Source organism: Muscardinus avellanarius (assembly GCF_963383645.1).
Source record: "Muscardinus avellanarius genome assembly, chromosome: 7".
Lineage (NCBI taxonomy): Eukaryota > Metazoa > Chordata > Mammalia > Rodentia > Gliridae > Muscardinus > Muscardinus avellanarius.
In genome coordinates, this window is record NC_137793.1 from 32,389,263 (window position 1) to 32,405,753 (window position 16,491).

General features: G+C 50.7%; 1 protein-coding gene across 2 annotated transcripts in view; it reads left to right on the top strand.

Annotated features, from left to right (window-relative positions):
- PPARGC1B (PPARG coactivator 1 beta) overlaps positions 1-16,491 on the top strand; it is a gene marked incomplete at both ends in the record, with an annotated part of 122,673 nt that overhangs the window by 82,465 nt on the left and 23,717 nt on the right. For both annotated transcript variants that reach the window (XM_080698490.1, XM_080698491.1), the window contains one exon: positions 10,636-10,809. In XM_080698490.1, the coding sequence (XP_080554616.1) occupies positions 10,636-10,809 (174 nt within the window). The remainder of the gene's footprint in view (positions 1-10,635; positions 10,810-16,491) is intronic.

Genomic DNA, 16,491 nt, shown 5'->3' on the forward strand with positions numbered 1-16,491 from the left:
CAACCACTCTTCCTACTGTTTCGCAAGCCTCTTTCAGAGTTTTATATTAATTTGGAAGACAGTGGGAAGATTTTTTTCACCCTAATGTAAGAGAAATGAATTAGTCATCACTTTTTTTTTTTACTGATAGTTGATAGGAACTCCAACTGGCATGTAATCTAGAAAGGGAATTTATTCGCTCACATAAGTGCACAGCACAGAGAATCTCTGGCTTCAGGCACAGCTGGATCCAAGTGTTTAAATTATTATGTCAGGAATCCGTCTCTCCCCATTTCTTGGCTCTGCATTACCCGGGCTAGCTTCATTCTCAGGCAGGCTCTTTGCAAGTTGTGGCAAAGGTGGCTGCCAGCCTTTCTAAAATAATGTGCAATCAACTGAGCCCCTTGTCCAAACATCTCAGCAAGTTCCTGGTTTTCACTCTGACCCATTTGGCTGGGCTGCACTTACCTTGATCACCTGGGTATGGGAAGGGCAGCTTCCCAAAGGAAATCCTGGGGAGGGAGGAGAAGGAAGAAATAAAACATATGTGACATGAAATGGCTTTGTGGCACTTCATGTTATTTTCCTCACTTCCTTCCAAGAAGGCAAGTAGAGGCCCAGGGTCATAGTCTAGCCCACGCCCCTTGGAGTGATTTCTACAGGCTGCTAAGGTCCCATGTTGGGAATGCTGGGCAGGAAGCAGGGCTGCCATCAGCAGGTGGCCTCCTCCATGTAGGGAAGAGGGCCGGCTACCTGCCACCCAGCAGATATCATTACAGGTCCAGGCATACCAGCAATTTAAAAAGGAAAACTGGCCTCAGATCATCACATAGCACTTCCTGTGGCAAGGTAGTATGTAAGGTGTCCATGATGATGATCACAGGAGGACAGAGTAGCCTGGCCAGCAGGGCAGGGTCAGTCCTGCAGCAGAAACCATGGTGACCCTACAGTTTGTTGGAGGCTTGGGAGAGCCAGCTGTGGGCTTAGTACTCAGGGCACGAGTTGGAAGATGAGTCATGAAGCACTGACCCTCCTAGAGCCTTGGTTTTCACACCAGCCACTGACTACCCTCTGTATCCTGGGAAGGCACCAATGAGACCATCACTGTGAGTGTCACTTGGGAACTGTAGAGGGCTGTATCTGTGTCTTAGTTCATTGCTGCTGCTATAACAAAATACCATAGTCTGGGTGGCTTATACACAATAGAACTTGACTTCTCACAGTTTTGGAAGTGTGGTTGGGAAGTTCAAGACCAAAGCTCCAGCTTGTAAGTTAGATGATGATGGCCCATACCCTGGTTCGCAGCTGGTGACTTCTTGTTGTAGTCTCATATGGTAGAAGGGGCAAATGAACTCCTTTTTTTTTTTTGTTTGTTTGTTTTTTCTTTTCTTTTTTTTATTAATTTATTTTTTAAATTGGTGCATTGTAGTCATATATCAATCACATTGGAGTACAAGACTTGAGAGGATATACAAGCACACATCATCCAATTAGCCCTCCTCCAGCCCCCATCCCATTCCCTCCCCCTCCCTCCATCCCACACTTCTTTGGTGATTTACTTTGATACATTTGTTTATGTACCTCCTGCGTTTCAAAGAGGCTCCATCCTCCGGTATTACATACCCTCTGATTGGTCACATTAGTTGCTTCACTATAGGGCCCTTTCTATAGCTCAACCTCTTCCTGTTGCCCTTTTCCTCCTAGTTATTGCTGATTAAGAGAAGCGTCTGATTTATATTTTCTGCGATATTTCTCTGTGCATGCTGCATTGCAAGTACCGATCCCACTCTTGATGGTCCCAGTAGTGGCCTGGCTACGCAGTGGACTGATCCAGACCTCGCTGGCTCAAGCAGCGGTCTTGCCTCATGGGAGGCCCCAGTTCTGGTCTCGCTGGCACCTGCACCGGTCTAACTCCTAAGCTGGCTTTGGTCCCAGCCTTGGAGGCCGCAGGAGTGAACTTGCCTCACGCCAGGCTCTGATGCTGGCCATTGGCCCCTGCACCGGCCTAACCCCTTGGCAGGATTCCAATCCCGGCCTCGGAGGCCCCAGCACCGGCCTAGCCTCACGGCAGGCTCCAATGCCGGCCTCGTTGGCCCCAGCACCGGCCTAACCCCTCAGCAGGTTCCGTTCCCGGCCTAGGAGGCCCCAGCACTGGCCATGTCTCACGGCAGGCTCCGATGCCGGCCTCGCTGGCCCCAGCACCGGTCTAGCCCTTCGGCAGGTTGTTATCCTGGCCTCGGAGGCCCCAGTACCGGCCTTGCTTCACAGCAGGCTCCGATGCCAGCCTCGCTGGCCCCAGCACTGGCCTAACCCCTCAGCAGGCTCTTATCCTGGCCTCGGAGGTCCCAGTACCGGCCTTGCCTCACGGCAGGCTCCGATGCTGGCCTCGCTGGCCCCAGCACCGGCCTAACCCCTCGGCAGGCTCTTATCCTGGCCTCGGAGGCCCCAGTACCGGCCTTGATACAAGGCAGGCTCCAATCCAGGCCTCGGAGGCCGCAGCACTGGCCTTGCCTCACGGCAGGCTCCAGTGCCGGCCTCACTGGCCCCAGCACCGGCCTCACCTCTCGGCAGGCTCTAATCCCGGCCTCGGAGGCCCCAGTACCGGCCTTGCCTCATGGCAGGCTCCGGTGCCGACCTCGCTGGCCCCAGCACCGGCCTAACCCCTCAGCAGGCTCCAATCCTGGCCTCGGACGCCCCAGCACTGGCCATGCCTCACGGCAGGCTCCGATGCCGGCCTCACTGGCCCCAGCACCGGCCTAACCCCTCGGCAGGCTCTTATCCTAGCCTCGGAGGCCCCAGTACCGGCCTTGCCTAACGGCAGGCTCCAATGCCAGCCTCGCTGGCCCCAGCACCGGCCTAACCCCTCGGCCGGCTCTGATACTGGCCTCGAAGGTCCCAGCACCAGCCATGCCTCACGGCAGGCTGCGATGCCGGCCTCACTGGCTCCAGCACCGGCCTAACCCCTCAGCAGGCTCTTATCCTGGCCTCGGAGGCCCCAGTATCGGCCTTGCCTCATGGCAGGCTCCGGTGCCGGCCTCGTTGGCCCCAGCACCGGCCTAACCCTTCGGCAGGCTCTTATCCTGGCCTCGGAGGCCCCAGTACCAGCCTTGCCTCAAGGCAGGCTCCGATGCCGGCCTCACTGGCCCCAGCACCGGCCTAACCCCTCGGCAGGCTCCGATCCCGGCCTAGGAGGCCCCAGCACTGGTCATGCCTCACGGCAGGCTCCGATGCCAGCCTCGCTGGCCCCAGCACCGGCCTAACCCCTCGGCAGGCTCTTATCCTGGCCTCGGAGGCCCCAGTACCGGCCTTGCCTCATGGCAGGCTCCAATGCCAGCCTCGCTGGCCCCAGCACCGGCCTAACCCCTCAAATGAACTCCTTTGAGTCTTTTTTTTTTTTTTTGCAGAACTGGTGGTGGAACCCAGGGGCATCTACCTCTGAGCTCTACCCCTAACCCTATTATTTTATTCTTTATTTTGAAACAGGGTCTCACTGAGTTGCAAAGGGCCTCACTAAGTAGCTGAGCCTTGCTGCGAACCTGGATCCTTCTGTCTGAACCTCCAAAGTACTGGGATTACAAGCGTGCACTACCACATCAGGCTCCTTGGGTCTATTTTTAAGGGCGCTAATCCCATTCATGAGGGCTCCATTGGTCACCTCCCAAAAGGCCATCCCTCCTAAGACCATCACTGTGGGGATTAGGATTTGTGTGTGTGTGTGTGTGTGTGTGTGTGTGTGTGTGTGTGGTACTGGGGGTGGAACCTAGAAGCTTTCTACCTCCGGGCTATACTCCCAGACCTTTTTTATATTTTATTTGGATTCAGGGTCTCACTAAGTTGCTGAAAGCCTCACTAAGTAGGCTGGCTTCGAACCCATGCGATCCTCCTGTCTCAGCCTTCCAAGCGCGGGGATTACAAGTGTGCGCCATCACACCCGGCTCATGGGATTAGTATTTTAACATACAGATTTTTGGGAGACACAGTCAGGCCATAGCAATCTGTGACTATCATTCATGGAGTGTCTGATGCATGCTAGGCCCCAACACATGTTACTTTACCTTTATAATAGTGCTGAGAGGAAGAATCTTTTATTATCCCCATTTTTCCTATGGAAACCAGAACAGTAAAAGTTAATGACTTTTTTTTTTTGGTACTGGGGATTGAACCCTGTTGTATTCTACCTCTGAGCTACACCTGCCCCCACACTCACTCTTTGAATGTTTTATTTGAAATAGGGTCTGGCTGAGTTGCTGAGGGTCTCATTAAGTTGCTAAGGCCCCATCTCAGCCTCCCAAGGCCTGGGATTACAAGTGTGCACCGTCATGCCCAGCGAGTCATGGTCATGCTCTCAAAGTGTTGGTGTCAGCAGCAGAGCCAGACCCTGACCTTTTGTCTACCTTGTCTAGGCCTCTTTCCACTTCAAGACCTTCTTTCTGTATTTTTAACTCCCCTCTGGAAATTTATTTATAATGTATTCATTGAGATTTTCATTAAACGCTGAGCTCTGTCTAAATATTTTCCTAAATCCTAAGGGGATCTCAGAAATTAGGTAAGTACGGAGTTGTCTGAAGGTGTGTGCAGTAGGGTCCCGAGGGTCCCTCCAGTTTTAAGTTCTCTTTTGCAGAGTCAGTGAGAACCAGAGGGAAGGTGACCCGCTATGGATGCACGGTGAGGACTGGACAGGTCTGGCACTGGAATTGCCACTGTGGCCGCCTCCCGCCTCTCCTGCTTCATTCCCCTCAGTAATTCTGAGAGTCGTCTCTGGACTGGGACCTAAGCTAGGAAATTTGCTGATTACAGCCAGCAAAGTGGAGCCACCAATTTTTCCTGAAGATGCATTCTTTCTTAAGCAGGGAATCGATTTCCAACAAGATACACAAGCTTCCAATGAAGCCACTTATGTGAGTCTGGGCGAAACCCCATTAATCCTTTGCCAGGGTCATTTATCTTTTGGGCTTGAAGAAGCCTCAGCCCATTCAGATAAGGGATGTGGTGTTGCTGGAGAAGGGGCACAGAAGGCAGGGCCCCTGGAGAGGGGTCCCCCAGTGAGGAGGAGCAGACAGAGTGAGAGGCCAAATGGGGCCACACGCAGAAGGTGGAAGATCTGTCCTTGATCAACCATGAACTTGCCATGTGGCCTGGGCCATTCCCAACTCTTGTGCAAAGCTCCACTTCCCCATCTGTACATGCAAATGCATGGTCTTCAATGTTGCTTCCCACTTTTCAAAAATAGGATGCTGGCTAATATAGCCTTGTAGGAAGAGAAAATCTGGGGTTCAAATCCCAGCTTCACCTTTCTGGCATCCGGAGTGCCATAGGTCAAATTGTGTGTTCTCCCCAAAATAAGAGTCATGTTGAAGACCTAATGCCTAGTACCTCAGAAGGTGACTTCATTTGGAGACAGATAATCAAGTCAAAATGAGGTCCTTAGGGTGGGCCCTGATCCAGTGTAGCTTTTGTCCTGATCAAAAGAAGAAATTTGGATAGAGACAGACTCCCATAGAGGCCAGACAGCAAGAAGAAGGAGATGTCATCTAAAAGCCAGGGGGAGAGGCCTGGTGCAGGTGTTTCCCTCACGGTGCTCAAAGGGAGCCAAGGCTGCTGACAGACCCACCTCAGAGCTGTGAGATGAGAAGTCTCTTATTTATGCAAACCAGTTGTAGTACTTGTTACAGCAGCCCTAGTAAACTCATACAAGTGATCTGGATCTCAGAGCTCCCTGGATAGTGAGTGGCCTGGAGTCAGTGGCCCCTGCACCATTAAGACTGATGCATGCAAGGCACTTAGTGCAGCCCTTGACAGATAGTAAGTGCTTGGTGATAGTGGTGGCTTAGTCCTGTGCTGTGACCTCCAGCTCAACTGGTGGAGCCTGCAGAGGAAGGTGGCAGGAAAGGACAAGAACCAGGTCACTCATGGCACCCCTTCAAAAGCCTCTCTCAATATGGAGAAGGCTGAGAAATCACCATTAATGCAATGCCTAATGGTTTTTAGCTAGAGAGTGGCCTTAGGCCTAATTGACAAGGCTGCAGAGCTGAGGTTTCTTTAGTTTTATGTGCTAGCTACACTTTGAGTATGTTGAGCTGCTGTGGGTAATCAATAAGTGTAGTCGTCATGACCCTTTTATGGGCATTTTGTAAAAGAGTTGGCCAGGTTTGGAAGGACAGCCCTGGATGACCCTGAGCATATCTATTTTCCTCCTTGGGCCCCGGTTTCCATACCTGCAGAGTGAAGGAGATTGACCAAATAGGTCAGGAGTTCTCAGACTGCATCTGCAAAGGCCTGAATGTAGGAATTTCCTGTGCACACATGCATCTTGGCAAGGTACCCAGAGCTTTTATCTGGTTCTTGAAAAGCCTCTGACTCCCAAATTGTCCACCATGACCCCAAACCACCTCTCAGGGCTGCTGCCTCCTGGCTGATTTGGTTCTGATTCTAATGCTTTTTAGAGTTGGCTGCTTTGAGTTACTGGGGTGTGAGAGATCAGAACACAGTGAGATGTCCCAAGAGCTCATCACTGGGGCCTTTGCTGGCCAGGGAAGTCCCTGCTGCCCAGCACCCTTGTACTTTTGCTTTGGGCCTCCCTCCTATCTCACAGGTGATGTCCCAGGGGGGGCTCCCCAGCCCTGCCTAACCCTATTTTCCTGCCTTCATGCTGGCCCCACCCCCAGCACTTGGGGAAAAGCCAAATCCCTTAACAATCCCTACCTGATCCCGTCTACACCTGCTTCCCTTCACTGAGCTGCAGCCTGGCTGACTTCAGCACCTCAGCCCTGGTCTCAGGCCTCGCTGGGGCCTTTGCCTTTGCTGCCCTCTAAGCCCCCTCCCCCCACTGCCTGGCTTCTCCTTCAAGGCTCCACTCCAATGCCTGCTCCTCCAGGAAGACTTTCCTGCCACCTCATCTAAGATGGTCCACCCCCTCTGTTACCCTCTGCCAAGGAACCTGGTTTCTTTCTCCATCATAGCACTAACCCAATCTTTGAGGAAAGATCGCTGTGTTTCCTCTCCTCCCTGAGACAGCATCTCACAGAGGAAGGAACCGAGTCTTCTGCATCACAGAGTCTGGCTCATAGTAGCACCGAATCCAGCCTTGAATGGCTACAGTGAAAGTGACCAGCTACGCCAAGAATGCCAAGTGTTGGTGAGGGCGTGGAACCGTTGGATTTGCATGCAGCTGATGGTAACTTACAGCGGGTACCAACCATTATGGAGAAAATCTGTTATTTGTTTAAAGTTCTGGACATACTTACTGAATAACCTAGGAAATCTACTCCTAGATATTTACCCAAAAGACATAAAGACAACATACACAAAAAAACTTGTGCAAAAGTATTGAAACCTTAACTTGTATTGGCCCCCAACTAGAAACGACGCACATGCCTGTCTAGAACAGGCGAAAATTGCTGCATGCCCACAGTCTGGGCACCAAGGAGACCGTAGATCCCAAGAAGAAGCAGAGGGGATCCCCTCCAAGCCCCCAGTGGTGGGGCAGCTGTTGAGTGCTGGTGGTTTGTATTGGGGAGGGTGGCAGCTAAGCACTTATGGGAGCTAGGGTTACCTTGGGGACCCAGAGGATAAGGCAGCACCTCTTCTCTTCCTGGCCAACTTTAGAAGTGCTCAGGTATTCTCTGCAGTTGAAATTTGTAAAGCAGCCCCCCCTTAACCACAGGGGACACATTCCAGGACCCCAAGTGGATGCCCGAAACCATGGGCAGCACCAAACCCTATTTATGCTCCCCCATAAAGATGCCTACACATTTTTTTCCAATTTAAAGTGATGATTTAATTTTCTAACCCACAGAATGCAAGAATTCTAACCAGCTGATCTCATGTGCCATTATTATAGTATGTACCTACAGATTTAATGCCTTTTTCATCTTAACTAAACACCATTTGCTGTGGTCGTACCTTTTATAGTTTGAGGTATGATAGCAAAACTAGCATAATTTTTTGTAAACTTTCCTTATAAATTTATGGATAGAGAATTCATTCTTATTGTAAGAACCTCAGCATGGGAATTTTTTTTCTTTCCTCATTAAGTGGATGACAAAGCCGGGCGTGGTGGCGCACGCTTGTAATCCCTGCGCTTGGTAGGCTGAGACAGGAGGATCGCACGGGTTCGAAGCCAGCCTCAGCTATTTAGTGAGGCTCTCAGCAACTTAGTGAGACCCTGTTTCCAAATAAAATATAAAAAAGGTCTGGGAGTATAGCCTGGAGGTAGAAAGCCTCTGGGTTCCACTCCCAGTACCACCAAAAATAAATAAATAAATAAATTAATTAAGTGGACGACATTCACCTTCTCTCTTAAAGAAAGCACATTATGACTTCTTTGGGGCATATCTGAGTTTGTGGACATCACTATTCCTACAGGTTGGGATTGTTAGTAAAATAAGGGCTGTCTGAGCATACACATTGTGATGCTGTAATAGTGGGTCTAATAATTAGAATGGCTACTAAGTGACTAATGGGTGGATGGTGCATACACTGTGGATACACTGGATGAAATGGGTGGCTCATATCCCAGTGACAGAGCAGAACAAACCGTGAGTTCATGATGTCATCATGTTACTCAAAGTGGCCCACAATGTAAATCTCATAAATTGCTTATTTCTGGAAGTTTTCATTTAATATGTTAAGACTGACTGACCACAGGTAACTGAAACCACAGGTAAGGGGGGACTACTATAATCACATTTATTTGCATGTTTACTTGTATAATATCATCCTCCTTTAGTACATTAGCTGCAAAGTGACAGTGGTGGTGTGTATTTTACCCCAGGCTGTAGCATCAGGCTCCCAGAGTGACTGGGAGCTTAATGTTTAGGGCAGCTGTCTGTGTGTGGATTGGAGAAAGAATGGGCAGGTGGCGTGCAGAGGTGATGCGGACACGCCCCTGTAGACAGAGCCTTGCTGGGCACAGCGCTTGCTGCCCAGCCAGAGTCAGGGACGGGCCACTTGGGAAGACCTGGCCCTGGTGCTGCCTGTGCAGGCAGGATTCTTGCAAAATGCCAATTAAGACATTTGACCCAAATTTGGATAAGAGCCTTTTTTCCCATGTCAAGTTGAGCTAATAATATACATGTATTCATAATTAACGAGGCCTCGTAAGTGGGAACAATTTAGGAGAAGGCCCGAGCAAAACCTATTTCTCTTAACTGTCACATGATACTTCTTTTTGTTCCCTAAGACAGGTCCCACCTCTCTCTACTGCCACGCCACACCGCTTATGACCATCATCGTCTTCGTTATTTGCTGTCTTCGGGGTTAGCTGACGTGTATTGAGCATTTACTGGGTTAGGTGAAAAGTCTCCTTGTTTGTTCTTGACCCTGTAGGGCAGGTACTGTTTTTGTCCCCATTTTGCAAATGAGGCATTTGGATTTCAGAGGAGTGAGGGCCTTGCCCACAGTCTCAGGGCTGCTGAGTGGGATCCCGGCAGGTTGGTCAGGCTCCAGGGCTGCCCTATTTGTTGCTGTGGTGTTTCTGCCGGGTAGCCTTTCTGTTGGTGACCAGGCTTGAAAGACCAGGTGAGAAGGCTGGTCATTCAGTAGTGCTGGGAGTGGCCCAAGAATTTGCATCATTTCTAACCTCGCAAGTTGCCAGGTGATGTTGATGCAGCTGGTCCAGGGACCATACTTTGAAAACCACTGGTACTGGAAGTGCTGTTGCCAGGTTACCCTCTACTCTCTTCTACCTAATCCCCACTGTCAGGTGGATGTGTGACCTTCTAGTCTCTCCTTGTGGGTTTGCATATACATTATCCTACACAGGGCAACATGAATCATGGTCATTGTCTCATTCTCTCTACACATGTGGGGTTATATTGTACATGTGGATATTCAGGAACTTGGTTCATATTTGACATGTCTTGGAGATGATCCATAGATCTACCTCATTCTCTTCAATAGCACTGTAGTATTTCATGATACAGGTTAGCTTTTATCTACTGATGGGTGCCTTCCACATTTTAGACATTATAAATAACCCTCTAAAACCCTTGGAAAGTTGGGTGAGTGTTTCTAGAACCTAGAAATCCCTCAATAACATCAGCCATGATTACTGTGTATTTTATTTTATTATTAATGTAGAAAGAGTTGTTAGTTTTAAGAAGACCCCTTACCAGTGGGGCAGTTGTATAAAGGTGTACTTCTATATACAGGCTCAAGTTCTTAACCAAACAAGTTTTTACCAAAACAGTTCTAGTAAGAGGACTAATAAATGGGAAGGGCCTTGAGGGATGTGGAGGACTGTGGAGGAAGAGGGGGAGAAAGCAATGGGGTTTTGTACAGCCAGGACCTTGCTTAGCTACTGGTAGATTCTGTGACCCTTATATTTTTTAGTCATTTGGTAAAATCAGGCCTTGGCCAGGGGTCCAGGTCAGTGGCATTATAAGGAGGGTCGCCGGGCGTGGTGGCGCACGCTTGTAATCCCTGCGCTTGGGAGACGGAGACAGGAGGATCGAGCTGGTTCAAAGCCAGCCTCGCTGGCTTAAGAGAACTTGTTTCCAAATAAAAAAAATATATATAAAATTAGGTCTGGGAGTGTAGCCCAGAGGTAGCACCACCCAAAAATTAATTAATTAATTAATTAAAAAAAAAGGAGGGTCTGTTTTGGGATGAGTCAAGCTCCCCTCTGATCTTTCTGCTTCCTTTCTGTCTCCTCAGGATGGGGGCTCTGGAGAGGAGCAACTCTGCGCTGACTTTCCCGAGCTCGACCTTTCCCAGCTGGACACCAGCGACTTTGACTCGGCCACCTGCTTTGGGGAGCTGCAGTGGAGCCCAGAGAACTCTGAGACAGAGCCCAGCCAGTACAGCCCCGACGACTCCGAGCTCTTCCAGGTATGTGCTCCAGCCTCACCATCCCGCCCCTGGGCATCTGTCAACCTGGAGCTGCTCTGACCCACTCCACCACCTCCTGCTCCTGCTCAGAGGTCTCCTCGCCCACTCGGGCTCTCAAAGACCCCATTTCCTGACCTGAATCTTCATCTGGCCTGAGACAGTCCTCAGCCCCTCACCTAGCTTGTGTTGTCACCTCCAGAAAGTAAGGGCTGGGGCCGGGCGTGGTGGCGCACGCTTGTAATCCCAGCATTAAGGTGGCAGAGATTGAAGGATTGTAGTTCGCGGACAACCTCAGCTACTTAGCAAGGCCCTTCGCAACTCAGTGAGACCTGTTTCAAAAAATATAAAGACTAAAAAATAGGAGCGGGGGTGTAGCTCAGAGGTATAATGTCCCTGGGTTCCATTCCCAGTACCACAAAAGGAAGGAAGGAAGGAAAGAAGGAAAGGAGGAAGGAAGGGAGGGAGGGAGGGAGGGGTGGGATGAGCTGCCCCTCTGTCCCTCCCAGGCTGAACTAAGGCTTTCTGTGGGTCAGGGGACTCCAAGTCCACTGTCCCTTATATTACCTTATTGAATTCCCACCAATCCCCATAGTATTTCTGCACCTGCCTTTTTTGTTTGTTTGTTTGGTTGGTTTTTGTGGTGCCAGGGATTGAACCCAGGGCTATTCTACCTCGCAGCTACACTCCACTCCTAGCCCTACCTCATTTTTATTTTATTTTATTTATTTATTTTGTAGTACTGGGGATGGAACCCAGGGGCATTCTACTTCTGAGCTACACCCCCAGTCCTATGTTTTTTATTCTTTATTTTGAAACGGTCTCATAAAGTTGCAAAGGACCTCACTAAGTAGTAGATAAGGCTGTCCTTGAACTGCGAGCCTCCTGTGTCAGCCTCCCAAATACTGGGATTACAGGCGTGCACCACCACACCTGGCTTCTACCTTATTTTCTTTAATTTGAAACAGGGTCTTGCTAAATTGCTGAGGCTGACCTTGAACCTGCAATCCTCCTGTCTTGGGTTCCCAAGTACTAGGATTACAGCTGTGTACCACCACATCCAGGTATATCTCCCCATTTTGCAGAGAAAGAGAGGCTGAGGCTTGCAGGAGTCAAGCCATGTGCTTTGGGCAAGGTACCTATTCAGTAGCTGAACTCGATTCTAACTGAATCTGCTGCCTCCTGAGCCAGGGCTTCAGTCACGAGGACACCATCATGAGAAGGTCTCATATTTATTGAGCACCTCGTCTGTGGTAGGACTCTCTGTATATGTCAGCTCATTTAATTCTCCTAACAGTTCTGAGTTGCAAACACAGTTATCCCCATTTTCAGTTGGGGCCTCAAGGTTCTTTAACAAAAGGCATCGCCAAGAACCACCACGCTGAGGCCTCTGAACCCTGTGCACTCTGCCACCCAACTTTCGGGGCACGTGATTTTGACCTTTTTTTTTTTTTTTTTTTTTGGTGGTACTGGGGGTGGAACTCAGACTTTCTACCTCTGGGCTATACTCCCAGACCTTTTTTATATTTTATTTGGAAACAGGGCCTCACTAAGTTGCTGAGAGCCTCACTAAGTAGCTGAGGCTGGCTTTGAATCCATGCGATCCTCCTGTCTCAGCCTCCTAAGCGTGGGGATTACAAGCGTGTGCCACCACGCCTGGCTGACCTTTTTTTTTTTTTTTAAGAAGGCCTCTTATTAAAATAATATGCTGTCTGTGTTTGCTCGGAATAAAGCTAGCTCTGCACCCATTTGCATGAGTGTGTGTGGGTGTGTAGCATGTAGACAGTAGATGAGATAAGCTGAGCCGTGTTGAAGCTGGGTGATGGATGCCTCTGGATTTATTATTCTTTTCTTTCTTCCGGACACCAACCCAGGGGCATTCTACTTCTGAACTACACCTCTAGCCTATTTTATTTTTTTATTTTGAAACAGAGTCTACGTTTCTGAAGCCGTGCTTAAACCTGCGATCCTCCTGTCTCAGCCTCTCAAGTGCTAGGATTACAGGCATGTGCCACCATCTCACAGGCAGGAAGGTGAAGCTGAGAGAGGTGAAGTAACTTGTCCAAGGTCACACAGCTAGGAAGGTCGGGGTGAAGACTCTAACCAAGTAACCCTTTGTTACTACCCTGAACCCCTTGGCCAGCCTTGTGAGGAGCCAGCGGGACTGGCTCTGGTTCTGAGCCCTATTTCTTATCTGAACATCAAGGATGATTATTTCACTGCGTCACTTCCTCTTTTGGGGGGCCAAGTTCCCTAAAATGAGTTTAGGGAGAGCTAACACGAGAGTGTGGATGCTGCCAGGAGACCTGCCCAGCTAGACTTGCCAGTCTCCACCTTCTCCTCCCAGCGACCCCCAGCAAGTCTCTGCCGTGGTCCTGCTGTGGCAGGAAATGGCTTCAGACCGAGGAAGATGGTGCAGCCCCCGGGGTCCCAGCCCAGCCAGGAAGACGGTCCTCACAGCTGGCAGAGTCTGTGCTCCTGGCACCTCCCCGTCCTGGCCTGCGCACCCAGCGCTCTCCTCAGGCCAGGCTGGCTCCTTCCATTCTTACATGTGATGTGTGAACAGGGCCTGTGCCTGCCCTCACCCAGCCATGCTGGGTGCTTGGGCTGTGTCCACATTGTGCACTGTCAATGCCCGGGGCTCTGCGCACTATCCTGCACTCTGTCTGGGCCTCACACATAGTCATCAAATGAACACCCCCCCCCCCACACACACACACACATACATGCCCAGCTCTCATGCCTCCCTCCTCTCTGGGCGCCCATCTCATGCATGTGTGTTACGCAGCCTGGGAGGCCCCTGAAGGCAACTTTCTTTATCTCTGGGCCCTCATACATTGTGTGGACTCAAGTTATGTATGTTCAATAAAGGAACTGATTATACATTTTCTTTCCTGACAAGAGTCAGATCTGACTCAATTCCAAGTCCTTGAGCTGGCATCCAAGAGCCACAAGTTCTCACCCTTCCTCTGCCCCCAGCTCAGACAGTCTCCTTGTGAGACTGCTGGGAACCATGGGACCTGGTCGCCTGCCTCCACGCTGCGTCCTGACAAGTAAATGGCACCGTTGCTATGGAAACAGCCCGGGAGAGTGAAGAACAAGCTGTAGTTACAAGTGTTGACAACCTTTTGGGCGCAGGGACATTCCTTTCCACGTCTCTGTGTGCCCCAGGGTCCTTAGTCCTGGGGCGCAATAGGGATTTAGTAAATATTTCTAGACTAAGTAGGTGTTTAGATGTTCTGTGCCGTCTGGTCTTGGGCAAGTAGCTCCCCTTGCGGGGCCTCAGTTTCCCCACATGAGGGATGAAGAAGGAGTGTGGACTGGAGCAATGGCTCTTAAGCTGTTGGGGGGTGGGGGGGGGGAGTCACTGGGTCCTAGAAGACACTGAAGAAATCGTGAGCCTTCTCCAGAAAAAAACAGGCAGGGGAGCAATTTCCCGAGATTCTCTGGCCTCTGTGAAACACCTGAACAGCAGCAGAGAGTCTCTTTTTGGCACTAAATTCTGTTCTATTTCATCCCTTCAAGCCACTCTAGGTTCCCACAAGGAAACATTTCCCTCAGATTTCTTGAAGGCGCCTTTTCCTCCAGCCTGAGATCAGCTTGGGGAGGCTGGGGGTGGGGCTGAGTCTATTAATATCCCTCTCTCAGCCGATTAACTCTCCATTAATTTGCACTCTGGTCTAAGCGGAGGAAGGGGAACCGAGCTAATGGGCCCGGGAGAAAGGAGAGGGTGGCCGGCTCCTTGTGATGCGTTCTCCCAGGTTGCCCATGGGATGGCCTGGAGAGAGCCGTGGCTGGTGTGAGCAGGAGCGGCCTTTCTGCCAAGCCCGCTCAGGGCCTCCAGCCCCACTGGGCTGTTCCAGAGCTGAGCAATCTTGGGGACATGGTGGGGGTTTGCTAGGTTTTTTTTTTTATATACTGGGGATTGAACCCAGGGGTATTCTACCTCTGACCTACACCCCCCAGCCCTTTTTGAAAATTGTTTTGAAACAGGGTCTCACTAGTTGCTGAGTGTCTTGCTGGCCTGTAGCCTGTGATACTCCTGTCTCAGCCTCCAAGAACTGGGTGTTACAGGTGTGTGTTACCACACCTGGCTTCATTAGTAATTTTTATTTTCACCCAATTTGATAGGCGCTTCTTGCGATCTCTGCCATTTTCCGCTCCTTTCAGCCCTGCGCCTGGCATTTAATAAGCCATTGTTGGTGTTCTAAGCCCCAGGTTCAAATCCTCAACCCTGCTCCCTGACTTACTGTGGACCTTGGCAAGTCTCTTTCCTGGGGTCTCAGCACCTCCTGTGAAAAGAATGGTGGCCAGGTGTCCTCAGGAGCATTGATTGGTAGTTGTGTGGAGCCTGTCAGGAGAGATGCTGGCGTGGCAGGAACCAGTGTCAATCGGCCAGCGATACGGGATTGGAAGGGAAGCACAGGCGCCACATGTTTGACACTCGTGGTCCTTACAAGTTTCTTCCCCTCTCTGATATGGGTGATAATTCATAGTATCTCTGGGCCAATGGCTACCGTCTCTGGGGGAAGAGTGAGAATTCTTCCATCCAGCACAGGTGACGTCATTCCTGAAGGATCTCCCTCTGGAATCTGCCCCTGGGACGCTGAGCTCAGGCTCCACATTTGTCCATTGTTTGGTTCATTCATTGCTTCCTTCAACAGTCCCCGCTTCCCACGCCCCCGGCACCAGTACTCTCATCACCACTACAGGCTTGGCCTCCTGGCAGCCCTTCAGCGGACGCTGCCTTTCCATTTTATAGGAAAAGGAACACGTCTTAGAGGAGGGAAAGGACACACCCAGGGTCACCCTGCCATGGCAGAGCCTCGCGTGGTCAGCCTAAGCAAGGTCATTGAGCCCCAGGTTCCAGGATCTTAACTCCCTGTCAAGCTGACACATCATTCTGGGAGACCGGACTGAGGGCTCCAGAGACTTGCAAGTGCAGAGTGGGGCAGCTGAGGGAACTCATCGCATGCTAGAGTCAGAGCCTGGGTCAGGCCCAACCAAGATCTTCTTTTGGCCTTTCTTTTATTCTTAGCTCTGTTCTAAAAATTATGAACGTGTTTGTTCTCCTCTGCCCATGTCCCCCCTTTGAGCTACTCAGCTGCTGCTCCGGCTGCAAAGCTTGGAACAGATTCAGTGCAGCCAAGAGGCCGTCACGAGATGTGTATTTCAGATGAACTTCCTGGAGAAAGGATAAACAGCCTGACCGGGGATGGGAAAGCGTGCTGGGGAGGTATCATGTGACAGCATGTGCCTTAACAAGCCTGGGAAGCAGGGGCTTGGTGCCTCGCCTAGAGCCAGCGTGATCTCCGCGCCCCGCCTCTGGCCTGCGAGCTGGGCTTGGGGATCCACGCTCACTGCTTGTAGCTCAGACACAGCAGAAAGGGAAGTTTATCTGCGTTTTATCTGTGCGTGGGGCACTTGGTCCAGGACCTACCTGGTATTTGCTGGGTGACCCTTGACAGGCTACTGAAATCCCATGAGCCTCAGTCTCCTTGGCCGAGCAATGCTGCCCTCCCAGGGCCCATTGCACGGGTTACTGAGGTGGCCAGCCCCCCTTCTACCCAGGTCTTCTTTCCTTAACCTTTGCCTGGCTGGTCTCTTTGGAGCCTGTTTGTCAGCTGCTCTCAGAAGGCTTCCTTGGCCAGCCTAAAGAGCCTGTGGCCTTCACCAGGGTCTTAT